A 26,977-nucleotide genomic window follows, 5' to 3' on the forward strand; every position below is an offset into this window, starting at 1 on the left:
GAATATATAGCACATACATGAATGAACGAATGGAGCTGGGTTATACATTCCATCCCTGCATAGCTTTTCTAAATATTTACTATGCTTACAATACAAACAAGTTTGTTCCCTAATTATAACTAAAAACAAAAAGGTCAGTTTTCACTTTGTTTCATATTGACTATGACCTACCTAGATGAAAGTAAAGGTTAAGTATATGGGTTTTGTAATCACACAGGCCTACGTTCAAAAGCTGGTTCTACCACATACTAGCTGTGTAGTCATGGGAAGTTTACTTAAAGTTTTTCTATGTTACAGTTTCCTCAACTGTAAAATAGTCAGACCTGGATTTCAAGCTCTGATCCTTCAATTATCAATTGTGCCAATATCTATCTATCTTGTAGGGTTACTAGGAGGATTAAATGCACATACACACATATATGTATACATATATACAAGTATATTTAAATTTGCTTATAAACATATGGAAGATGCTCAGTCCTTGTGGATTAAAACAATAAAAGCAAATTAGAACAATAGTTTCACAGTATTTTCTATCAGAATACTAAGGATAAAAAATTGGCCAATGCATCTGTTAGTAATGATGTAGAGAAAGAGTTATTATCATACACTGTTGGTAAAATATCCTTGGAAGGCATTTTGACATATCTATCAAAATTGGAAATGCAAATAAAATCTGACCTAGAAATTTTCCTCTCTAGGAATTCATCCTTTAGATATAATCATACATGTTCACACAGATGGCAACACAACATTGTGACAACAAAGTACTGAAAGCAATAAAAAGTTTATCAAGAGAACTAGTTAAAAAGTTATGGGGGATATACGTATAAATACAGCTGATTCACTCTGTGTACAGCAAAAACTGGCACAACAGTGTAAAGCAATTATATTCCAATAAAGAGCTTAAAAAAAAAAAGTTATGGGGACTTCCCTGGTAGCACAGCAGTTACGAATCCGCCTGCCAATGCAGGGAACACAGGTTCAATCCCTGGTCCAGGAAGACCCCATATGCCACGGAGCAACTAAGCCCATGAGCCACAACTACTGAGCCCACATGCCGCAACTACTGAAGCCCACACACCTAGAGCCTGTTCTCCGCAACAAGAGAAGCCACCACAATGAGAAGCACGCACACTGCAATGAAGAGCAGCCCCCACTCTCTGCACCTAGAGGAAGCCCATGAGCAGCACTGAAGACCCAACGCAGCCAAAATAAATTAATTAATACCTAAAAGTTATGGAATTGCTAAAATGAAATACTGTATTGTCATTAAAAAGTACCCATAGAGAATTATCTTAAGATATATTGTTCGGTGAAAAAAATCAATGCAAAGAACAATTCAAACTGTGTGAAAAAAAAAAATGACCATTCTATACAAGCATCTAATTGTTTCAATGAGCAAAAAAATATGGACTTAGTGGAAGCTGTGGATGCCTCATGGGAAGAGAAATGAAGGTACCTAGCTAGGGTGAAATTTATTTTTCATTGTCTACATTCTTTTTCTTTTTCTTTTTTTTGGTAACAGAGTGCATATATTTCTTTATCAATTCAAAATTAATTTAAAAGCACAGAGACTGTGAATTAAAATTTGTAGCTACTGCTACTACAATTGCTCTTTCTCCTATTATTATTATTATTATGTGTTACAGTCAGGCTGCCGCAGGGATCCCTGGGCTGCTCCAATAATTACCATGGGAGGATGTGCCCATCCACAGCTCCAGTGGAGACAGAGAAGGCTGGGAATTCTGGCAGAGAGGCTGATCCAGCAGCTGGACAGTGGGTACTGGGGACGGGCAGTGGGTTTGGGGTTATCCTAGGAGGTAAGCAGAAACCAAACCTTAGAATAAACATCCTTTAATATGAATTTATTGAGTTCTCATAACTACCTCAAAAATAGGTATTATCCTCATTTAATAGATGAGCAATTAGAAAGTGAGCAGCCTGTTCAAAGTCACACACGAGCCAATGGCGAAGCTACCATCAGACCCTGGGAGTCTTACTCCAGAGGCAGGCTTTTGGCATGCTTATAGGATATTGTCTTTGTGTAGTTTTTAGGGATCCTACTGCTATTTTTTATTCAGTTTTAAACTCTTGGCACCCTTGCTCAAAATAAGCACTCTTTATTAGAAATGGAGGTCCACTCTGTGCCAACGATCGAATTTGAAGCCCTGTTTGGTTATTTCGAGAAGCTCCTTTATTCCCTATTTGTGGTTTCTCTAGTTTCACTTCTGTTTTCCCTGGAAAAAGACTGCTTGGCAAAATCAAGACTTGTGAGCCCTGCTAGTGATAGCCTATGGGCATCAGCATTTTCAATTAGGAAGGACAGCTCAAGGAAGAAACATCTCGGCACATCTCCAGGCTGTCCAGACTCGGAATTGCATGAACAATAAACACGGTTTCATCTTAAGGACTTCTCTTATTTTGATGACCAGTGTAGTTAAAAAAAATACCAAATGCTGCCAGATCTGTCTCTGCCCCAAATGAATACATTTTGGGCAATCCCTTTGGTATTGATGGAGTAAGTAAGTAGGTTATGGCCCAAGGCCAGAGCATGGACAGAACGTATATGACCAAGTGCCACCCAGAAGCAAGTACATCTGGTTCCAGTATAAACTGGAAACTTCTTGGAGGAATGGTCTCCTCCTAGCAATGCTCTACATTCTAGAATACTCAGAAGTCTCAGAAATTGGGAAAGGGCTGAGGTAGTAGTTCATTTAGTTTGTCCAACTAAGGACAATCAGTTGGCAAATGGATATTTTCTTTTGAAATTATATTTTAATAAAGGTATTTAAAGGCTTGAGATGTTTTCAATCATTCTACTGCAGTACAGTGGTTAATTTTAAGAGCTCTGTGAGTTTGATTTGTAGTTAAGATTTTTACAATCTATATATAGGTTGGTCTTTAATAACCATTTATACATTGCTTCTTTTTATATAGGTCATGTATTCTCCTGGGAGAGTAACAAGATTAGAAATAACAAATACAGTACAGAAGAAATTAAAGTGCTTCAAACTGCATTATATAATTTCAGAAAATTGGTTTCACACTGAAACGTTTACATAAGAAAACCAACTGATTTAAGGAGAAAAAAACCCTAGTATATGCATGTGAATTGCTATTGTTTAGCAAGTTTTCTCCTCAGCAGTGTGGTGGTGGTCTGTGTTCATAAGGCTTCAGCAATGCGGCAGTTCATCTGGGTCCATATGGGTAAAATTATTATTATTTTTCTTTCTTTCAGAAAGTTGACTTCATTCTCCTTGAAGATGAATAACATTTACTAGTCAAAATGTCAAAGGAGTATTGTAAAAGTAATTGTATTTTTATATATAATTCTCCAAACTCTTATATACAAAATGTTCTTATTACACACGGTGCAATAAATTTAGAGGCTGTTATGGGACAGGAGATAGCAAAATTGGGGCCGATACTTTTCTAATTAGTTAGGATAATAAAAAAGTGGGGCTTGGTTTTCCTCTTCCAGCTAAATGAGGGCGATCTGGTGCTCTAGAGAGTCTATTATCCCGGCTGGTTTTGTTTGTTTCTGTGAAGTTTAGCATCAGTCTCCTTGTTCGGAGTCCTCAGGCCTTTTTCAATTTTTCTATTCGTGCATTAAAGGCCTCTTCCTGTATTTGCAGCTTTTCGTTTATCTCGGTCTGTGAAGACAATCATAAAAAAGTGGTTATGATGGAGCTATCTTTTGCTGCACACTGTCTTTGTGGTTTTGACATACTATAGTGCCTAAAGACAGACATTATCCCTCACACACCTTCCTGTTTTGCAGACATAGCCGTGTTTCAGCCTGTAGTGATGTGATAACACTTTATCATATTTCTCTGCACATTCCCAATGTATAGCATGTCTGCTATGAACAGGAAGTGGTGTTTGGACAGCCATTTTTCACATAGCCTTGTGTTAGAAGATAGGCTAATTTATCTGCATTTTCAGACAGACTTTACCAATAAGCACCGAATCAGAATAACTGCTCTAGGCTCAGTTATTGCGATGTTGTTGGTACTGCCACCCCTTTGCAATGGATGTTTTTGTCTCCTGTGTAATACATCCTAAATGGGATCCCAGAAAGCTTCTGTTGTGAAATAACAACACAAATAATCTCACAATTAGAACGATTCTCATAAATAAAGAGCATTCATCACACACATAACTCTTGGAATTATGCCACTTTGTGGTACAGTTTTGGTGGAAAAAAGTAAGCGATGGCTGACAGATTTTAGTGTTTGCTGTGGCTGTGATAGCAGTTAGCCTCTGGCAGTGATATTCTGTGAACTAACATTGTTACCTGCACAATTCCAAAAATATTTTCACATTATCTGAACATTTGTAGCCCTGGAAATGTCTTCCTTTTTTTCATGATGGATTATAAAATTGTGTATAGAGAAACCAGTGGCAGGGGGGTGGGGCATGGTAAAATTGGTGTTTTTGTTTAGGTGATTTAAATTGTTGACAAGTGTATGAGGAGTAGTTCATACACATAAATGTTAATAAGTAATCTGAAGTTTAATATGCTAATGTCTATAACCTAATTTGAGGTCATCAGGGTAATTGTATTTTGAGAAATGTATTCTTTTAATTTACGTAGAAGAAATTTAAAAAATCAAATACTGGTTTTGGTCCAGATATAACCTCAGTCTTATTTAGTTAATTATAAGTGTAATTACAATAGATAGTTTTGAAAGGCCCACCTGGTTGCCTTATCTGATGAGGTTTTGTTTTACCTTCACAATTAAGATTTGCTATTTTTGAAAAGATCACATTGGTGTCAATAATTCTGGGTTTTTGCATGAGTATCAGTCTTTTTTGGCTTAAGTTTTATCAAGCCCTGGGGTCAAGTCTGGCCTCTGGCTTCTCATCTTTCCCTTTCTTGGTGGCTGGGTGAAGGAGGCAATGAGGGATGAACATGGTCCCCCAGGTTACAAAAGAACTGTCATATTCTAGGAACCACTAATCCCCTCAGGCATAATTTTGGGACAGCTGAGAGGGGCAAGGGTCTAGGAGTGCCAAGACCTAGGGATTAGTTTAGCTCTGCAGCCTCGGGCAAGTCACTCAACCACCTTTAGTTCTTATCTGAAAAATTAAGTAGTTTAAAATTATGTTCAATTTCATGTATGTTAGCTTTTAAATTCTTAACTCCAAGTATGTTAGCTTTGAAATTCATAATTCCAATTCCTAATTTTGTGATATATTCACTGACGTTATACTATTTCATTAATATGATGTCGTGATATGTTAAAAAAATACATTACTCCTGCTTTTTTACGGCATGCTACATATTAGAGCATACAGGGAAGGAAATGGTTTGAAGAAATGATCTTGTTACAATTCCAAAGGACTGGGAAGCACTGCTCTAACTAGATAATTGACTCTTCCCACTTTCAATTGATGTATTCTACGTCCACCAATAATCTCACATCTTTTCAACTAAGGACAGATGTGTTCTCATCTTCCAGCTTTTCTTTCACTATCTCATCAAGGTTTTCACATTAACCTGAAGGTCTTTCTGGTATTTCACTGACACAACTGTGGGCTCTGGGGAAAAGGCTCCTGAAGGTCAGGTGCACATCTGTTAGAGCGGTGTGCTGACAGAGGGACATATCTCAGATCTCTATACTGTGGTGGTTGGGCGCTGGGTGACAATACTCCCTGTCTGGTCAAGAACAGGTTGTCATTGGTCTACGGTGTCTCTGTGTTAATCCTCAGAACACTGCTGACCAGACACGCTATCCTACAACCCCCAGGATAGGTTATGGGTCTATTTCCTTTTAGGAAAGAATGGAAAATCCATGACCTGAGTTCAACAGCCTCTCAGCGATCACTCCTTGAGGTGATTTCTGACTCAGTTTTTCTAACCTGGAAATTCAAGTGGACCTAAAAATACCCATGGTCCCAAGATGGCAAACTTCCCTCAAGGATTTCGCATTATTTTGTCCTATTGCTTAGACAGGGCCAATAGCCAACATTTAATGTAAGAATTTAGTGCTAGCATTCATATTTCTCTGAAATATAATTCTTTAAATATATTAAAGTTTGCTCCATTGGGTATAACTTTTATTATACAATTCAGGGCCAAACTAATTTCATTTTGAATGTATCTTTAAAATTAAAATACCTAAACTATATAAGCTTAAAACGTTTGCTCTATTCAGTATAATTTTAATTAGCATCTCAGGGCCAAGATAACTTCATTCTTAATAAATTTCTAAAATTATAAAGTCAATGGGAAAGTAAGTAGATTAACATAAAAAACTCAAGGATTTACACTATTTTCAGAAATTTCTGAATTGCAAAAAGTAAAATATGCCTGTAACCATGGTAGAGGAGGAGCTCTGAAAAAAAACTGTACTTAAAACATAAGTTTTAAGTACAGTTTTAACGTTCTTACAACAAATCAGTGTCTTCAAAAGGCTTATATACACTGACCACTAAGAAGTGGCTACCTTCAAACAGGGATGAGACAGTTTTAAGAGCCAAGAATATTGGAAGGCAGGTTTTAGAAGTGGAAAATAACTTACCCATCTAAAACAGGGGGAGAAATTTAGGTATGCAGAGAGTAATTACCCAACTTGGAATTTGACCAAGACACAAGAGTAAATACTGAAAAAGTGCCACACCACTGGAGTATTAAAAACCAAAGTAGTCTGGTCGTGATATTAGAGGTTATGTGATTTTTGTGGATAACACTGAAATTAGAACTAGAACCCAGTTCACAGCTCCCATTCAGGGCCTTTCATCAGTTTCTGACCCTGGAAACCCTGGACAAATGACTTAATCTTTCTGTGTCTCTCAGTTTTCAATTTATTTATCAGGAAAATGCCTGCCTAATTTGCATGGAGTTTACTAGGATTATTGAGACAAAATATATAAAGGGGTTTGCTATCTTGAGACACTGCATAAATCCACATAATCATGCCATTTTATTGAAAAATTGGCAATAATTTGGCCCAGGCTAATGTCCATGAATCTACATAATATGGAAATGATCAAGGCACCTGAAAGATCTGCATTCCTCACCTCTGGTCCAAGTTCTTTCTATGCCTAATTACATTTAGATGAGCCAGCTAATGGACTTCCAGGCTCAGTCAGGATGGCTGCAGGCCAGTGGGACAATAACACACACATATAGTAACTATATTCTTTCTGCTACAGAGTAGTGGTATAAGTGCTACAGACTCCAATATTAAAAAATTTTCAATGAATAGTTAAAAACATACTGCTAACTACATGGAACATGGCCTTGGTAAAGATGTTTTCAATTTTGGGGGCCTGCAAACAATTCTATTACTGTCTAGTAATTCTTCGGTGATAATTTCAGAGCCACAGGATTGCAAAGAAGCCCAGGGCCATGATTATACATACACTATATTTAGATGAAATGTTATCAAATCTAAAAAGGAGATATGTTCTGAACTCAGCTTAATTCAACTGCACTCTGCCCTTCCACACACTAACCAGTCATTACATTCATGGGGTTGTTAACAATAAAGCTTTGTGTAAAACGTGTCCTTTCACTATTTCTGGTAAACACTAAACACCCCTTATTAAGCCGAGGACTTTGGCTGCTTCTGTTGGCATTGAATCATTAAATGTTCATGTAAATAGTACATTAACATTTGGTGATTAAACAAGTAACAAGGTATGCTATTGCCAAGCTAATCTTTTGCTCCTTCTAAATTAGTTGTTAATACAATGTGCTTTTTGTATATAGTCTCATGTCCAGAAAACAACTAAATCTTTCCCTGAGATGCATTCATATTTTAAACATGCAGTTTATTATTTTATTGATTCATGGTTATTTCCACAAGAAATTATAAATCCTCTCAAAATAAGCAAAGCACTCATTTAATCATTTTGACTAGGAAATGATGCAAGCCTTTGTGGTGAGGTAGAAACTTTTCGTTTGTTTGTTTGTTTTGGACGGGAAAAAAAATTAAGCATAAAGCTGAGTCAACTGATTCATCAGCAGCAGTTGCTGCTGAGATGGCTGTTGCCATCACCACTGTCATGCAGCCATTGGTGTCAGCGATAACACTCTAAGATACACAGCCACTAGCTATCAGTGATATGTGAAAAGGAGCAATCTCTCTGAGAAGGAGTTCAAAGATATGAAAGCCTCTCTAGAAATTTGGTGAAAGGTCTTAGCTAAAAATTAAGTTCTGAACTTTAGTGTTTACTGTTTAGAGATGTACTCCCATTACTCTTGCAAGAGCAGTTGCTTAGCGTGTGACTGGGTATGCAGTCTTTATCAAGCTATTTGTTGGGTCTCGATGCTGAATGACTCTGTACACTGATAACACACCACGTTGTGTGCTGCTGGTGAGTTTATTTTGTGATCTTACTGGGTCTCCAATGACTCAACTGAGAGTTGCATGGAGACATTAAATGGAACTCCTCCATCATCAGCATCACTCTTGCTGGCAGAGCGTGGGTAGCGTTTACAGACATTAATGTTGAGGTTGGCTAATTAACCAGTAATAAAGTAAGTGAGCACAGCATCAAGGCTGAGTACCTGAATGCTGATTAAAATGTCATCCGTGACTTGACCCAGCACTGATTTTATATCTGCAATGGTGAAACCAACCAACGGATCAGTCTCTGAAGTGTCGGCTTCTGGCTGGGACTCTTCAGGGCCTTGTTCTTGATTCAGCCCCTAGAATATTAAAAGTAAAAAAGAAATCAAGTGATTTCTGGAGCCTTTACTGATTTATATGTAACCTCAGACTTCTCTTGGGTACTTTTCTATCAGCAATGATGTCAACCTGGAAGGATTTTGATTTGACGTTTTCCTGCATTTTCATTATTCGTGAGCGTCATGACAGATCAAGGAATGGAGCTTTTACCTACTCTGGGGAAAATGAAGGTGGATATTGGGGAAGATGGAGTAGAAGAGATTAAAATTGCTGAACCATCCTCAGCTGGCCCACTTGGGAATCAACGCCAAAAGAAATATTCAGAGGGAAAGAAAACAGAAGAGCATTTTGTCCTTTTTCTCCTGCCCCCTAGAGAATATAATGCTCCAATCAGGTGAATTAATACGAGACAGAAGGAAACATACCTTCATTTCCATATCCAATGTTGGAGGTGGCTCTATGAATGTTGAGTAAATATCAAATGAGATTCCTTCTTCTAGAGGATCAGGGAAAGGGTGACCTGCAAACTTCACAGCCTCTATCACTTGCTAGAGGGGAAGAGAAGAGCTGTATTAGGACAAAGTCTTTGGTGAGTAACCACAATTTCAGCCAATAAGTTCTAAGTCTATTATTTTTTAAGTGCCATCACCTCTGAATTCTTGATGCCACTGACCTCTTAGTTCTCCAGTGCTTTTTGTGCTCTGTATCTGATAATTAGTATTTTACCTTTCCCCATCGTCTTATTTTTCTATACCATGTAGTTTAGGACTTCATTTTGTACTGCCTTGATCTTGAATTGTCTCATGGGTCAGTGTCCCCTTCCTCCTGCCTACACGCTCTCTGGAGATAGAGACCATGTTTTAGATCCTCTGTGCATCTTCTCCAGTTCCGGCAGAGGGTTCGGTGCTTAAAACACTCAATAACAGCCTGATGGTGATTGATATTACTCAGTAGAATATAGCTGTTCCTGGAGGCAATAGTGAAGTGGCCAAAAGAAGTTGGGTAATGAGGACAACAAGGCTGTAAAGGTTAATGTATATAGCCAGCAGACAGTACATCAGAGAGGAGATTTGTAAAATCAAGCAAAAACACGGAAGGCAAGACAAGACGTCACTGTAAGCATTTAATAATTATGTGGCAAGAGTGTGCAAATCAGAGGAAGGGTGACAGATGGTCAACAGTGGAAATGAAAAAATGAGTTAAAGAAGCCAACTTATGCAGTGTCCATCTCACCATGACTTGGGGGAGAGAGTGGAGATGAGGGTACTGATGGCATTAAACATCTGATGCATCTAAATGGTTCCTCTTGTTCTGATTTCATGTTTAAAAGACATCTGATTGTAATCTGACTTCCCATCTCAGCAGATCTATAGACATGCCCAGTTGAGAGCTCTGGTCTTCATGCCTACTACGTCCCTCATTGTAAATCAATAAACCCATGTTCTAATTTTATATAGTAAGGTCTCAGGAGCTTGTTTTGTGGCCCTGAGATGAAGTCACCCACTGTATGTTGACAAAGTCTTTATGCCTACAAGTTTTAAGACAAAAATCCAGAAGTGCACAAACACCAAATAATTACCATCCCATGGGGCCTGGAAACACCTTGAAATCATCACATCCATTTCTAAGTTCTCCACAATATTTCAAATAAACTTACATGTTATAATACTTCATCTTTTACATATTAATATTTTTGATTTAGATAGGTTTTGGAATGAACTGGAGGCTAGGTTATCGTATTGCTTGGTCATACCAATGTGTTCTGCCTTGAATTCTTATTACTAATTTAATTTGATTTTATAGGAAGTTGCCGCTTAGTATAAATATATGGAAGGACTGAAGTGTTGTAACTTTACAGTCAAGGCAATTTGGAAATCAAGAGATTAAATGATTGGCTTAAGGTCAAATAATTACTTGGTGACAGGGCTGGGAGTTAAACCTTGGTGTGCTGACTTTGTGCCTGATATAGTTTTTGGTAAACTGTAATATGTCATCATGTTGCCCCATTTGGAAATTATTGATATTAAGCACTTAATCTTCATTCTGTTAAGATGACATCATTCCAGACTGTCCATCTTAAGTTGACTAAATGTTAACCAAAATAGAAGGTCAAAAAAAAAAATATATCAGAACAATCTTTTTCTCTCTTCACATTCGTTATAATACTGGTTTTTTTTCCTCAATGGGACATACAAGCATTTTCATCTTCTTGCAAAGTTATTTGTACCTTTTTCCACCATGCTTGTTTTTTATCCTCCTACACCTTATATTGCTCTTTATTTTACCAAGCTAGAAAAATGAAACAGCTAAATATATTTTAGTGTCCTCTGAAACATTATAGGTAAAATAAATAAGCTGTACATAGTAATCCAGAGACAAGGGAAGATAATGAGGTGTTTAGTTGGTGGACTAAAGTAGACTAAATTTACTAAAGCAGACTTTAATATAAGGTGAAAATAGAAATTTGAGAGGAGTGGTGGTGAGTTAGACATTGAAAAAAGAAGAGAGAAAGGAATTGATGGAGTTTATTGAATTTACTGTAGGCATTGAGAAAGTAAGCATGAGCTAGTCTGTAAGGTAAAAGTATTTTCTTTTAATGAAGGAGAATTTTATCTTGTTGCTTTTCCACATTAGTCTTGCTGCTATGGTTTTCCGTACATGGACAAGACTTTCTGCTAATTTTCTTTCCCCTTGGTGGACGTCATCAATAGATCACCTCTCCATTCTGGTATAGAGAATTCTACCATTTGCCCATCTGTGCCCTTTCTTCCAACAAATTATACACTTAAATACTTAAAGGCAAGCAGATATCTGTGCTCAAGTATCTCATTTTATCCCTCACACCCTCTGTGGTCTGGATTTCTTTATAAGGCTCATCTGAACTACTTGCCAACTACCCTGTTTTCCTGGTCTTTAGCACTGGTGTGTGTGTGTGTGTGTGTGTGTGTGTGTGTGTGTGTGTGTGTGTGTGTGTGTGTGTGTGTGTGTGTGTGTGTGTGTGTACACTGGGCACATACTTGGAAACTTGGAACTCCTCAGCTCCATATCATCATTTCTTTGGTGGAGTGAAGCTCCTATTTATCCCAAGAACCTGAAGCTGTGACTGAGAGCTGGGCTTTTCTTTTCCTTGATTTTTATGAGTGTAGCGTATATAGCTATTCATTTGATTTAATTCCTGCACAAAAACTGGCAGTGAGAATTTCTTTACTTCAGGGTGTTTTGCATACTATCAATGAACCAAACCACAAGCTACATTTTTCTCTTTCACGAAGAGTTACATTTGGCTATGTTAGTAAGATACTGTAAGGGAAAGAAATGTCCCAATTTCAGATGAGAGTAAATATAAAGTCATTTCATTAGCAATAAGAAGATACACTGTCAAATATATAGTTTGAAATAAACATAGTGCTCAGAAGCATCATAGCAATTTTTCCCCCATTAAGTAGCCTTTTTAAAAAAACAAGTTTAAGGAAAATTAGAATCAATAATTATGGTGAGAGCACAGAGCCAGCAAATATGTTTAAATGAAACCGTCTGATGCAATACTTTCTTTAAAAAATACAATTAGGCCTTTGTATTTTTTTTAACAAAACCTCATGTTTTACAACATCACTGGTTCTGTAATAAAATCTATTTAAAACAGAAAGACATGGTCAGCTTTATTAAGTTAGATTTTCTGAAAGAACGTTATAATTTCCTCAAGTCTATGACTAGTTGAAGCAAATTAAATAAAGCTAGTTTTATAACTATTTTATACATTCCTGTAGAATTGTAATTGTCTCATATTTTTTTCCTCAAAAGTATAATATGTTACCTCTTAAATCTATAAAATAAAAACAGAAAAAGGATCAAGTATGTTTATTAAAAAAACACTCCTCTTTGGTACTCTGATTTAGCAACCTCCTTTTTCAGTCTAGAAGAGAACAGCACCCATAATCTTCAGATCAGAAAACAAAGAGAAAGACTTAAAGTGACTTGCCTGAGGCCTAACGCTGAGATTAAAAATCAGGAGTTTCTGATTATACACGTACATCATTTGGCCAAATGATTGGTTTTGCTTGACTTTCAAATACCTCCTAAATATTACTTTGAATGTAAAGCAATAAATGTGTTTCTCTTGCCATTTTTGAGTGCTTGCACACAAATGGATATAATAAAAACAATCATGTTGTTCCATGTGAATGCCATTTATATTTTTTCTGATAATGAGCAGACCATTTGAACTAAGGTGAGTACATTAAAAGCTCTAATAAAGAAGAGAATAGATTTCTAAACAGAATAATGAACTGTTAAGTGAACGTACAATAAATAACATCTACAGATGTGGTCACTAGAAAATTAGTTTTGCATAACTTACCAATATGCATTTCCCCCAGATGTTATCTGTTACATGAAAATTAACTTAAGTTAGTTATAGTGTTCATTAAGTGCACATTGCATTAGTGTTATTTAAGATGGTTTATAATCTGAGTTTAGTTGAATTGTGCTGTGGTATTTAAAGAATATCAAGTAAATGGCTTTTTGGCATAATTTAATACTAAGTACAAAATTTCATCACCAAATATTATGTAGCTTTAAAGACATCCAAGATCTTTACTTACAAGCCAAATGAAATCACTAGAACTCTTTTAAGAATTTATATATTCAGTACAAAATGGACATTTACCAGGAAGGAATTTTGAACCTCCTACAACTAAGGACAGGGTCAGTTTAGGTCTGAAAAATACTTATAAGAATTAGAATCTGCTTCTAGATCTTACTGCGTCTGAGAAGAAGTATAAAGATTTTACCTGAAAATTGTGTTACTTCATGTTTTCTTTTTCTACTTTGTGTGTTAACATTATTGGTAGCATTAACTGTAGTTTATTGTTTTTGTTTGTTGTTGTCTTATTTTTTGTTTTTTTGTTTATTGTTATTTATTTATTGTTTTTCTTTAGAAAAGTGTAGGTGATTTGTGAGTAGTGTTTGTATCACTGAAACCTGTGATTAAGATGGCAATTATTAACTTATTAAATTCAGTTATTAAGTTATTGAAATACTAAAAATGCCATTGAGACGACAACTTTCTACTGTTTTGAATGGTGAAAAACAAGATAAATCTGTTAAAACTCCTTTTGAGCTATAGACACATAAAAAACTGGTATGCTTCAAAAGACACTTATTTGGAATTGTCAGATGATGACTTTACATGTAAATCAAAACTCACTGTAAAAATGTCAAAGTTTCAAAAAGAAAACTTTATGGCAAACTTCTCTCAATACTTAGGAAGAAAGGCACAAAAATTCCTGTAATGTTTTAACTATTTTCTCTCCTTGAAAAAAGGCATTATTTATTTGCAAGTCTAATTAAGAAGCACTGTGTCGTTCTGGAAAATTTTAACACAAATTGTAACCCATTGCCCACAATATACTACACATAAAGTAACAACACATGAATGCCACCTGCAAAATGCAATCAACTCTGGTAATGTCATACTAAAGCCATAAATGTAAAATCAAAAGAGAGGAAATTCAAAAGCTGAGATTATCAGAGAAACTTTAATCGATTTCTAAAGTGTTTTTCTTTTGTGTTCAGGCCATTACAAACTTCTTAATATACCCTATAAATGTAGAATATCAATTCTGTTACAAGAGCCCTCCTCCCCCTTTGCATTTTTTGACTTGGAAATAAATTCGCAAATGCAGCACATTAATTTTCTTTCCTATGCTTAATATGCAGTATTTACATTTTGAAAAGGTTCAAAATGTTGCCAGGCTTCTGCAGGGTATGAATAGACATCTAATAGCAACTTCTATTTTTATCCACAGCATACTGGTAGTTTGAACATTTATAACTTAATAGAGCTCTGAGACCATCAGATTCACATGCTAATCACCTAAACAGTGAACGGTAACACAGCACAAGTTAGGACAGGAAATGAAGACTACCCAGTCCAGCTGAAGCTGCAAGGAGGAATTTAAGTTGGCAGGCCCCAGTAAACCAATTTGCAGTCTGGCTGGGACACTCTAGTTAACACCTTGTGCCTATTTTATTTATATCTCTCGATTTGATTTTGTTTAACATGAGCTTGAAATTAAAAAAAAAAAAGTTAGATAGTTAAAGAAACTGATTCCAGAGTAGTTAAGACATCTTTAGTATTTCTAAGTGTACTTCTAAAGAAAACACTATAATTTGAAAAGAAACACTGTAATTTGAAGAGAAATTCCAGTACTCCTATCTTAATGACCTCAGACAACAAAATCCTCTCTGATGAAATCTGAAAAAGAGTACCTTTTTGTAATGTAAATGCAATTTAACAGGAAAAGATGTTTTGATCTGGCTCTGGTGCAAACACTTCCTGAGGGATAGAACAGTACTTCAGATACCCATATAGTTTCTAAAGATGGCAATAATCTGGAAGATAGACCACTGAATTATAGGCTTTAGACTTGGCTCTATTCCTAATCGTGTGATGCTAAGAAATCCCTAGGCCTCAGTTTATTTATCTGTAAAAGGAAGATAATGATAACTGCTACCTGGCTATTTCATTGAATTGTTTCAAGGCACAAATTAGATAATGTGGGTGAAAATGCTGGGAGTTCTTCAGAAGGGAAAGTATTATTAAACCCAAAGGTGTATTATTATTATCATTTATAATTACTGTTATTATTGAAAGGATCATCTTTCTAATGCCAGCACTGGAAGACAGATTAGAGTAGCATGTTGGGGATACTGGTTCATGCTATTTCTGTATTTAATTGTTAACATCGCCCAAGCAATCCAATTAACTCAGAAGAGTTTAATGAGGACATGCCATCACCCTGTTTCCATATAGTCTCAATTTTTAAAATAACAAACATACATCCAATGCCCTTTTATTTGAAGAATTCCTTGGATCCACACGACTTCTCTTTTGGGACTTAGCATGACATAATTAGGTAGTTATGAGGCACGGTCAGGACTACAGCGAATCACCTTATTTAGAAAAGGAGTGTGTTTATGTCCAACTTGCAAAATTAGAAAATCTGCTCCTCCCCCGCCTTCTCCACCTCTCCCGCCCCCCCCACCCCGCCCCAATTTATCACTTTTTTTTATCTTTTGTTTTTCAGCATCCAGTTTGGCTGTGGTTTCCCAGATTGAGTTCAATTCAGAAAGATTTCCTTTAACAAAATTTCATCAAAAGCAGAGTTAGGGCATATAGGGCAAGCTTCCTACATGTCTTTCTTGTGAAAACTGAAATACCAGAGCTCTTAAAACTACTAAATTCAACTTTGTACTTTCGATTCTTGGATTAACCTTATCTTGTGACTTCCTCAGGGTGAAAGACTGAAAATACGGTTGGTTCAATTATAAATAGTTAGAAAATAACTAATTCTTTTCAAAAATATCTTTCAGAAGCCACTCAGAGTATATTTGTTTAGCTTACTAAGTTATGCTCTAAAAGGCATATCCTTGAATGCAGTGTAAAGTATTTCAAACAGTTCTGATCATGGGTGAATTTTTGTTTGGTTTCATCTAGGGTGTTCTTATTTAAATTTGATGTTCTTAGTATTTAAAATTGAGAAAATACTCTAAATTATCTCTTGTTTTAAGAATTGGGAAATTAAGTATCAGAATAATAAGATGAGTTATGCAATTATCTTTGTGGAGAGGCTATTTTGAATTATAAATTTAAAAATTTGATTTTATAAATGTTGCATTTTAATTATATCTTATGATAGCTTATATGAAGATGAAACTATTTCATGGCTTTTATACTTGAAAATACTCTTTTGGAACAAGTATCCGTAATTTGCAGAAATTATGAGAGACTATAAATCATAATGGTTAGAAGAGAAACTACAATGGAATAACCCTAAGTCCTTGGTTCTAGTCTTTCTCTTTTCATGGACTTCCTGTTATTTCCCCAATTTAAGTTATCTGAGTAAAAGGAGGTTGAAACTATTTGGATAAAGCTATACATGTAATTTACTTAACTTCAAAGTATACGGATTGAACTGCACTTCAGTCCTGAAGCCATGGGTTGGAAGAAAAAAAAAAATCTTAAAGCTATATTGAAACATTTCATTTAGAATATAAATTCATTTTGTGGGCTAAACTAGAATATTTGTAAGTGCTATGAAATCTTTAGAGAAGTCAACATAATATTATTATTCCCGACCTCTTAGAGCCAAGATGTCTATTTTAAGTAATTTGACATTAAAAATGTGCTGACAAATATAGATTAAAAAACAACACAGGAAGTTGTAAATCAGTTGGTAACCCTTAGCATCAAGGGAATAAGAGACCATGAAAATATACTCATTTACTTTAGTCAACCTCAACCTTAATTTTTAACTAAAGAAAATTTGCAGAAGGCATAATGTTTATATTTTGGATATTTTATTCATAGTTTGTATGTTTCCTTTTTCTCCAGTGGGCTCATAAATTATTACAAGGAAACATGTTGTCACAGTTATAAATATTTCCCTCTCCGCTTAGCTCCCGCCACCTCCCTCCCCCTCCTTTTTGAAATCTCCACTAACTGATTCTTTAACTGTATTAGGCACTCTTTGGTCAGTAGGGCAGGATTTTCTTGCTTCAGAGGAAACTCTTGTTGATTACTCTTATGTGCCTGGCATTCTAGAAACAGGGCTCTTTCAGGAAGCACCCAAGCCCTTCCTTCCATACAGGGCAGCCTCTTATTATGTACAAGGGGGTGTCATTGTTTCAGTGACCTAAGAAGAGGCATGTCTTCCCTTGCAAGGAAGAGCTCTGGGTACCCTAAAGTTCCCAGGCTTTTCATGGAATCTGAATTCTTGGAAATTAACTATGAAACTGACTTTGTGGACCATAGCGTATATAGCAATAGATTTTTATCAAAAAAGATCTTTCACCTATAAGCTGTAAATCATGCTAGTTTAGTTAAAAACAAACTGAAATAACAGCAACTGTCAAAAATTTAGGTGGTATCTTTATTCCAGATTTGACTGTTTTAGAAATCTGGATTTATTTTTTTCCCCTTAAATGTGTAGTCAGAGTCCTAGATTGGCTCTGCCACTCAGTAGAGAGTATGTCTGAGATGTGGTTTCTTTATTTGTAAAATTAGGGGGTTGGACTAGGTCATCTCTAGTCCAGTTACAGATGTTCTATCCTGTGTTACTATATTTCAAGTGGCTTTTTCTCTATTTATACAAGACTCACAGTCGCCAGCCTATACAGAACTTCAGATTCAGTATTTTTATGTCATGATGTAGAAGAATATTTGGATTACACACTCAGTACTTACTGGAATCTTAGACAGGCTGCAGCTTGTCCATTTATTTCTACTTAATTATCTTCTTCAAACCGGCTCCTCCTCCATTTGCTTTCTCTCTCAATGGCATCACCAGCTTCTTGGTTACCAGACTCAAAACCTTGACATTGTCTCCAGTTGTTAACTCTTTGTCCCTAACATTAAATCAGTCACAAAATGTGTTGGGGGCACCTCTGTGATGTCTGTGAGACCTGCTCCCTTCTTTTCCATGACAGTGCCCATTGGGAAGGCTTCGGATCCAAGTTCTTGCCTTAGAGATCTTAAGCTCCAGCCATACTGGACTACTCGGCTCATGTCTGATATGCACAGTGCCTGGTATACAGTGGGTGCTCAATAAATATTTATTATATGAAAAGAAAAAGCACAGGGACTTCCCTGGTGGTCCAGTGGTAAAGAATCCACCTTCGAATGCAGGGTACACAGGTTCAATCCCTGGTCAGGGAACTAAGATCCTACGTTCCGGGGGGCAACTAAGCCTGTGTGCCACAACTACAGAGCTCGTGCACCTCAACTAGAGAGCCTGCATGCTGCAACTACAGAGCCCATGTGCCCTGGAACCTGTGCCACAACTAGAGAAAACCCACATGCCACAACTAGAGAGAAGCCTAAGCGCGCGCAGCAGTGAAGAGCCTGTGCCGCAACTAAGACCCGACGCAGTAATAAATAAATAAATAAAATATTAAAAAAAAAGAAAAAAAAAGGACAGATGGAGGTGCTTTCCCAGCCAGGGTCTTACCTGTGTTACCTCCTTTGCTGGGAGGGCATTTCTCCCTTATCCCTGCCAGGTGCTATTCCATCTGGCTTTCCAGGTCAGCTCATTCACCTCAGTGACCTTTTTCTTCTGCTTCAGAGTATCTGCTTGTTCCTCTTATGGTACTTGTGACATTGTGCCTTGAGTTACAGCTATGGATGAGTGATCTCCCCTGACTTTGTAGAAACTTCATGAGGGCAGGGACCATGTCTTACTGATCCTGAGACCCCAGCTCAGGTCTCTGTACGCAGGAGGCATTCATTAGGTATTGAGTCTTTTCCATTAGAGTAACCATTCATTTAAAAATTTTCAGGTCTTCCAGTCTGATCAGCTCTGATTCAGTTTAAAAAGTCTGTCCTGAAAAATGATACCACTTGGAGAAGCAAACCTAATGGTTTACTATCACATCAGTGCAATGCCTGTATTTCTCAGTTACGAATGGGTCCTAGAGTATTTGTTTGATTAGCACAATGCCAAACAACTAAACAGCTTTTCACAGACCTGACTGTATTGCTTAAACTGACTAATAGTTGTCTTATAGACACAGTGTAGTTTAAAATTCTAAAGAATCCCTCAGAGATACTCCTCCCCCCACATAGTTTCTGATGGGAGTAACATCAGAAAATTGCTAGAGTTTTCTGAGTTGCCCGACTCCAGGGGGCCATGATTCACATCGTTTTCCATGGGTTGTCTGCCCACACCTCCAACCCCCCAAACAATGTGAATGGTACCCACTGGAGTTGTGGCAGCACTTGGCCACCACCAGGAAGATAAACATTGATGAAGAAAAAGAAGCAGCTCTCATTAATAGGGAACTTGTTCTGAGCTTGGCGTTGGGCTAATCAGAAAGCATGTTGCAAGGTCCTTCAATTCATACTACATTGTGAGGGGAGGTTTTATTGATCTCATTTTTTGGTGAAGAACCTAAAGTTCAAAGAGGTTAAGTAGCTTGGTCAAGGTCACACAGTTAGAGAATGTGGAATTCCTTCAGAACTTGAACCCAGATCTGACACCAAAGTCCATGTACCCAATCCTTAGAGGCAAATGAAAGCCCACTGGTTCTTTATGGATCCGCAAATGTTTCTCTCCAGTTTACAAGTGAGGAAATAGAGGTTCAGGAAAGTAAAATGATATATGCATACTCGAGATCTGAAAACATAAATTCTCAGGGAATTTCAGAAAGAGAATTTGTTCACTGGTTCCTCACAGTACCACAGTGCATTGTTCCAAAATACGTTAACAAAAGTAAGGCATGGAGGATTGAATTTTTTTTTTTAAAGATGGCAAGATATAAAAAGCATTTGGTTTACAAAGAAATCTGAGAACATGCTTAATTCATCTGTGTAAACAGGAAAGTCTAGGAGCATCAGTTTGCTTTTGGTGACTAAAACTGCATGTTCCTGCTCAAATAGCAATTGGTCCTATTTGTTGTAATTGTAATTACTGTTTTCATTGGGATCACAGTTTTTTTTTTTCTTTTCTAGGAACAGGAATGCAGAAAAACAACCAATAACCTAGACAGCTAAAAACACATTGAGAAATGCGTATGGTTGTGTGAACAAATCTCTTGTGATTATTCTTCCACTGTGTGCTGTAATGTACTTTAAATCCATTTCCATATTTTTAATTAACACTTAGTTCCAAAAAACTTTCTGGAGGCCATTTAAATCACAAATGGGGGAAAAAAATAAATTTGCTTTATCAGAAAATTGACTATAGACTATTTTGGTAGCTTTTATTATTTTTACATTTTAATGATTAAAATTAAATATAGCCCGATGACTTATGACAGAAGACAGCGAAATAATTTTCATGACTGATATAATTTTAAAGTCAACCTGGGTGAATAAGATATTAGGTCTGCTGCGGACGAGTTTCATTGTCCATCCTGCAGCCCTAGTTTCTGATCAGTTCCAACCATTTCATAAAAAGAATTAGACAGCTGTGCCGAGTTACTCTTCTAGCACAAACCCAGTGTGCTTTGGCTTCATCTCAACAGCAGTCCTATAGGGACTATGGTGTTGCTTCTGTCCTGCGGATTTTAGGCACCTATTTTCATAGTCTGCATCTTTCATTTCTTTGAGTGGGAAACAGAGAATGCACAAATATTATTCTTTGCACCAAAAAAACCTATATCATCTGCTACATTGAAACACTGTCATTGTCATAAGCAAAAGACATAACTGCAGCTCTCTGAGGATGCTCATTCATCCATGGCCCCCCAGTAAGGGCCACTGTCCCCATCTAGAAAATGTAGATAATAATAGTTACCCACTGCATGGGTTTTTGTGAGGATTAAATCAATGTGTCTAAAGTACTCACACAGTGCCTGGCATGTAGGAAGAGCTTAAAAGTGTGAAGCTTGTTTTATTTTTAGATTTTCATGTCACATATTTTTAAGTCTACAATAAACAAAGCCTAAACAAAGCTCTTTGAGGGTAGGGACTTGGTCTATTTTGTTGTTTTGTTCCCTACTTTACTGCCTGGCAGGTGACTGATAAATAGTGGGAAAGTAATAAATATTTATTGAATAATTGAATGTAAGAAGTCACTGTGGTCTCATATGTTCAGTAAATCATTCTATTACTATTTCCCCCTGTTGTATAGTCTTGACATAGAGGGTGCCAAATTTTACGAATTTTTTTTTCCTGTGTCCCCCCTGCCCTCCCACTATGACCTATAACTCAGGCTGCTCCTCATCTGGGTGTCTAGCCCGGCTCCCTGACTTTACACTTTCCTCCAATGCTAATGGTTAGATTCTTCCAGGGGGTGTCCGTGGAGTGATGTCAAATGAATAGATTGTGGCGGTAAGACCAGAATATTAGGAGGAGTGTAGCCTGTTCCCTGATGAGGAAATTATTCAGGCCAGGAAAACCCTTGAAGGATGGTTCTGGTTTTCACACTTGTATGAACACAGCCTTGGTATGAGGGGTTGCTAATGAAGCTGGAGAATCTTGCCCAGCATGTTAATTTACTCAATTCATGGAACTCCCTGGTATTTATAAATGAACCCTGTACATTAGGCAACTGATATCTAGATAAGAAAATCAGAAAACAGCACATGCTGTAATAGATTGCAATATAAATTAACTCTAGCAAAGCTAACGTCATTGAAGTAATCAAAAACAAGCAAGAACAATGAGCTGTTTCAAAATTCTTCTGCTAGATATACGAAACCAGAACTAAACCCGTTCAAATAATAAAGGTACATTGCAAAGTTAAGTCACAGTATTAATCGGGTTGGTCTAATTATTCAGTCTACAACTAGGCCTTAACAGATTCAGGACTGGAGTAGCATTGGAAACATCAGCCCGCTGATTATCATCATTGCCCTAGGAGAAGATGAAGCCTTTACCTCTGAAGGATTTGGAGTTCAAGGCCTGTTTTGAAGAACAGATAGAGTATCAAAATGTTATGAAAAGACATATTCTATTTCTGTAGCTTCTGTCTGTACTTGAAACATTTTATTCTTGTTCAGCTCAGCAGTGATGGTAAATACTAAGAAATGACTGGGAAGATAATATTTTACAGTAATTCTTCATTCCAAAAAATACCATTCTCCTTACAGTTTATTTTGTTATAACTGGTTTGTTTACTTGCTTATTGGTAAATAATTGGATATAGAAATATAGCATTGTAACTAACCTATTCCTTTGTCAGATCAATTTTTCTATTGGTAGATCATAAGACATTTTATTATTTTAACGAGAATTTTTAAAACATGTTTGCTGTTATATCTCTGAACTTCACCATCTTACTAGCATCTGTCAGATTTAATCACCTACAGAACTACCTTATAAAGATTACCTTATCAGAAAAAGTGTCATCTTGTGAGCTTAGGTGTGAGAATTGCAAAATAAAGCTGAGCTACACTAACAACTGCTGTGCTAATTTATTGTAAATTATGTTTTTTTTGTTTGCAGAGATAAGACATGAGAAGTGTTTCTATTTAAATTCATTTCCTATTATTTTAACATAAATACCAGACAGCTCAACAAAAAAAAAGTGAGAATATAGAATATTCCTTAAATAGGTTCCAGTGACAGTGAAATTTATTTTCTAAGCTATCGGTACCAGTCATGTCACACTGTTCTAGGTGCAGAATCAGACAGCACAATTAAGAGAAAACATGGATGCTTAGAATGCTAAATGGAAATTGCCGATTGTCATGTGAAGAGTGATGATTTATAGGATATGAACTAGAAATAATTGCATAGCAAGCTAGTATACAACAAAGCTTTAACTCACTGGGCTGACACCGTAAACTTATAATGTGTCGACCTGGCACCAGCCATGATAGATACGGCTGTTCAGAACACATAAGAATGTCCCTTTCATAAGCATTCTGGGAACCGTAGTTCAGATGACACCAGTAAAAACAACTGTAATGGTTTTAACCAAGCTGGTTCTCTAAGAAATGAAAAAATCATGATGAGTCATTATATTATTAAAATTCAGAACTAGGTGGCAATGATTCACATGAAGTTATCACATTTAAATCATCAGAGAGTATAAATTGGGTCCTGTACAGCACCATGAGTCTCAACGTATTTTTAAGATGAACCTCTTATATAAACAAGATTTTATTATTATATTTATTATTATTATTATTATTATTAAAACGAGAGTGAAATTTAGTGCTCATAAAAGTGAAGGGCTAATGTTGCTAGCTTGAGCCAGAAAGAGTACAGGCCTGTATTTGTAGACTGCTTTATGTAGCTTTGCCAATAAATTTCGACCTATTCTTGTTCTTATGAGTCAATGCCAAACATGGGAATTTGTCTGTTTCTTAAAAAAAAGCATTAGTGGAGAGGCATGTGCTAAGAGGACCCCAAATCTATTTTTTTTAACTTAAACTGGAATTTGAACTCTAGTCTGAGGAACCCCACTATTTCATACTCCCGATCCCTTTAAAAAAATACATTGGATCTTTTCAAGAAAATAGAGTGGAAACACCATTTAACAGAAAAGTAAAAAGCCATTTTGCTGGCTTTGCTCTGATTTTCTGCTGGTAAGCGTTATGTTGTACCAGATCACATTTAAAAGAAGAGTTTTGCCTCTTGTATAAGATTTAGATTTCAGTTCAATTCAATTGATCTGGGTGCATTCCATCCAGGCAGCCCCAACACAGGCAGGATTTCTGCTCTCTCAGGAGTTAGTCTGAAGGTGGAGGTACAAGGCAGGGAATACAAATACCTATACAATCGATTGTAACAATATGTGAAAATGACTACAGTTAGGTTAGAAGAGAGGACTATTGCGCTAGTCACACTTTATTTAGCTGATGATGGAATGACTAAATGATGTCCCAGTTAGGGAATCAGCCAAAGACAAGAGCAGAGAAGGGCAGGGCATAGTGAAATATGTGGGTGGACACCGTGTTAGCTAGCTACTCTTCATAATACTCACCCAAAGCCAGAGGAGTAAGTGGCACTAAACCACCTGAATATGAAAACATGTTAAAATAAACCTGGCTCTTGAAGAAGTTGAGCATAATTGTTATTAATTACTGATAAATATTATTTTAATTATAAAGAAGAACAGAACAAATACTATTGTTGGTTGATGGTTATTTTTGCTTAAAATGTTTACAGTTGGAAAGACACAAATAGACCACTGGTCACAGATTATGAAAAACACATTTGATAGTTAAATATAAAAAAATCCAAATATTAATAACTACTGACATTTATATAGTCCTTTCCTCCCAAAGCCCTTGACAAACATTACTAACTATATATATACACAAGAATAGTACTGAAATGCTGCTACTCTTTCAAATGACTAGATACTAATCCAAGACAAAAGTAGCAAATAGCTAATCTACTTAAATATAGGTCTGCAGAATATAGGTGTGCATTTAGAAATAAAAACTCAGACCACAGCACCTCCCTTTCAAAATGTTTACCATATTTTATTTCAACTTCATTGAATTACTGGGCTTTTTAAACTCCATTCTCTTATTAAGACACTTAAGGTTTTGTATTTTTTCTTAGATGCTAGTTTATGATTGTTGTACAGCAGTGAATACCAGGGCTGATGACACTTCCTTTCTGAGGACATCAGCTCTGACTCCTTAGTGCCTCCTAGCATGAGGAAGGCTGCTATGCCAGTGCAACACAGGAGTGCCTGCTACTGAAGAACTCGCTTTGTTTCATCAAGAACCAAGATTGTTATTAGTTTTCTAAGAAAGACTATCTGGCTCAAACAAGTTTCACTTATGAAATATTAGATCAAATGAACTGGTGCTGGGCTGCTTGGTGACACTGATTGAAAAGATGCCATGTTCGTTGTTACTTACTTGAACAAAATGTAAATTACATGGCAACAATTATTTTTAAAGACCAGGAAACATAAAATGTTTAATGCACACTCTTAGGGCTCAATGTAAAATATTATTTTACTGCATTCTCAATTTCATTGCATTCTGACAATGACAGAAATATAATTTAAGTTGCTTGACATTTCCTGTAACGATGTTATATTTTGGAAATTTTCGATTCAGGGATTATTACAAATCACTTGCTTTAAATTTTAACATTCCTTTCTCCTCTATTAATCCTATATATCTTCAAAAGTTTAGCCAAACTCCCAGCTCCTCTCTAAAGCTTTTATAATTTTTTCAGAAAACAAGTTTTAAAACTCTCAATTATACAATCATTTTCAGTGTGCCTTTCCTGAGTATGCACTATAAACTAGCTCTGTCTAGGCCCTGGGTATTCAGGGATGGCCATCATATATTCCTCTAATTTCCAGGAGGTCACAATCTAGAGTGTGCATGGGGGTCTTGGTAGGGATGACATATAATTTGCAGAGTGAAATAACTGCTATAAGTATATGCAGGGTGTTCTAGAAACAGAGAGGAAAGACAGCTACTTCATTCTGGTGGGAGGCAAGAGAGGAAGAGATTCGGGGAAACTGTAAAGGGGAGATGGTACCTGTATTAAATTTTGAAGGATAAATAGGGGTTAGCATGCAGATGTGGTTGGATAGAGAGAGAAAATCCCAAGCAGACAGACAGACAGACAGACAGAGAGGGGAAGTACATGTTCAAAAGCATAGAGAGTAAAGAGAGCATTCCAGGACAAGAGATGCACATGGTGTTGGTGAAAATTGGTGTCCATTAGGCCTATGTTTAATTCCAGCTCGCACATTTAATAACTACACAGTCTTTAGGCAAGTTCATTTAATTTCCTATAAACCTTAGGTTTTCCACCTGTCACATGGGGCAAGTAACCTTCTGATTGATAATCACCTAATTTGTAGAGCCCATTTTCTTGGGGATTTTGTGGAACATATATCAAAAAGTCAAAGATCAGAACAATGGAAATAAGGATTATGTTATTCAACATGATATGTTAAAGTCTAACAATGACAAAATGAAATTTTGTTTGAGGAGTGCTAATGTTTTAAACATTTAAATGTTGTAAAGGTTTTAAATTTAAAATGTGATGTATAGTCTTTTAGAGTAAATCATGTCTAGAAGTTAAGTGTATATTTGTCTTTTGCTATAGTTACATTGAAATGATGGAGAAAAAAATAAAAATCAAGGGATTTATTTTCCACATGTCCAAATAATATCCAGCAATTTTAAAAACAAGTTTAGCGAAAGTTAAAACAATGTATTTCCCTCATCATTTGCTGAGAGGAAGTCTGCTTGATTAATGTAATTAAAGGGTTGTTTGTAACTCAAGACTCAATTAAAAAAAATAAATTTGGCCTTATTACTTTACTTCCAACTGGTGGTTTTCCTAGTGTGATTTTTGAGCTAAAATCTGCGGCTGCTTTGTTCATGACACATGAATTGTTTTAGCACATCCTTTCCCCTGCTGTGCATATGATTAAGAAAGCAGAGGTTAAATAGTGCAGTAAAGAATTGGGTAAATTCATTCTATTTTTGCTCACAGCGCCTTTTAGCCCCCTTCCCCCTTTTTGGGACTAGAAGAGTGCAGAAACCTATTATCTCCTCCTGAAATTATTTAAGATATGTTCTTAGGCTGAAAATGTAACTTCTCTCTCTTAACATTTTCTAGTACACTGATTTTGTGATGCCTGTACTATAGATATTATCTGTATTGGCAAGAAAACCAAATTTAAGTGCATCCTACCATTTATTGAGTGCTCATGTGTGCTGGGCACTATGATAAGCATTTTGCATACATTGTTCTATTTTTCCTTGTGATAATCCTATGAGGTAAGGATAATCATTCTCATTTTCAGATGAGGAACGAGAGGCTCTGAGAGGTTATGCTATTGTTCAAAACTCTAGAACTGGCAGGTGACAGAACTAAAGTGCTAACCCTGGTC

The 26,977-nt window shown here is 36.4% G+C and overlaps 1 protein-coding gene across 2 annotated transcripts in view; it reads right to left on the reverse strand.

The window, feature by feature from the left end:
- Window positions 1-428: 428 nt before the first annotated feature.
- CABCOCO1 (ciliary associated calcium binding coiled-coil 1) overlaps window positions 429-26,977 on the reverse strand; it is a 134,638-nt gene continuing 108,089 nt past the window's right edge. The window contains exons 6-8 of one of the 2 annotated variants that reach the window (XM_057737048.1): window positions 9,071-9,193; window positions 8,525-8,665; window positions 429-3,656 (exon numbers count right to left, since the gene is read on the reverse strand). In XM_057737048.1, coding sequence (XP_057593031.1) covers window positions 3,582-3,656; window positions 8,525-8,665; window positions 9,071-9,193 — 339 coding nt within the window. In that variant the 3' untranslated portion in view covers window positions 429-3,581. Of the gene's footprint in view, window positions 3,657-8,524; window positions 8,666-9,070; window positions 9,194-20,663; window positions 20,748-26,977 lie in introns of those variants that run through there. The other variant, XM_057737049.1, reaches the window with a different exon arrangement.

Source organism: Hippopotamus amphibius, chromosome 5, assembly GCF_030028045.1.
Source record: "Hippopotamus amphibius kiboko isolate mHipAmp2 chromosome 5, mHipAmp2.hap2, whole genome shotgun sequence".
NCBI lineage: Eukaryota > Metazoa > Chordata > Mammalia > Artiodactyla > Hippopotamidae > Hippopotamus > Hippopotamus amphibius.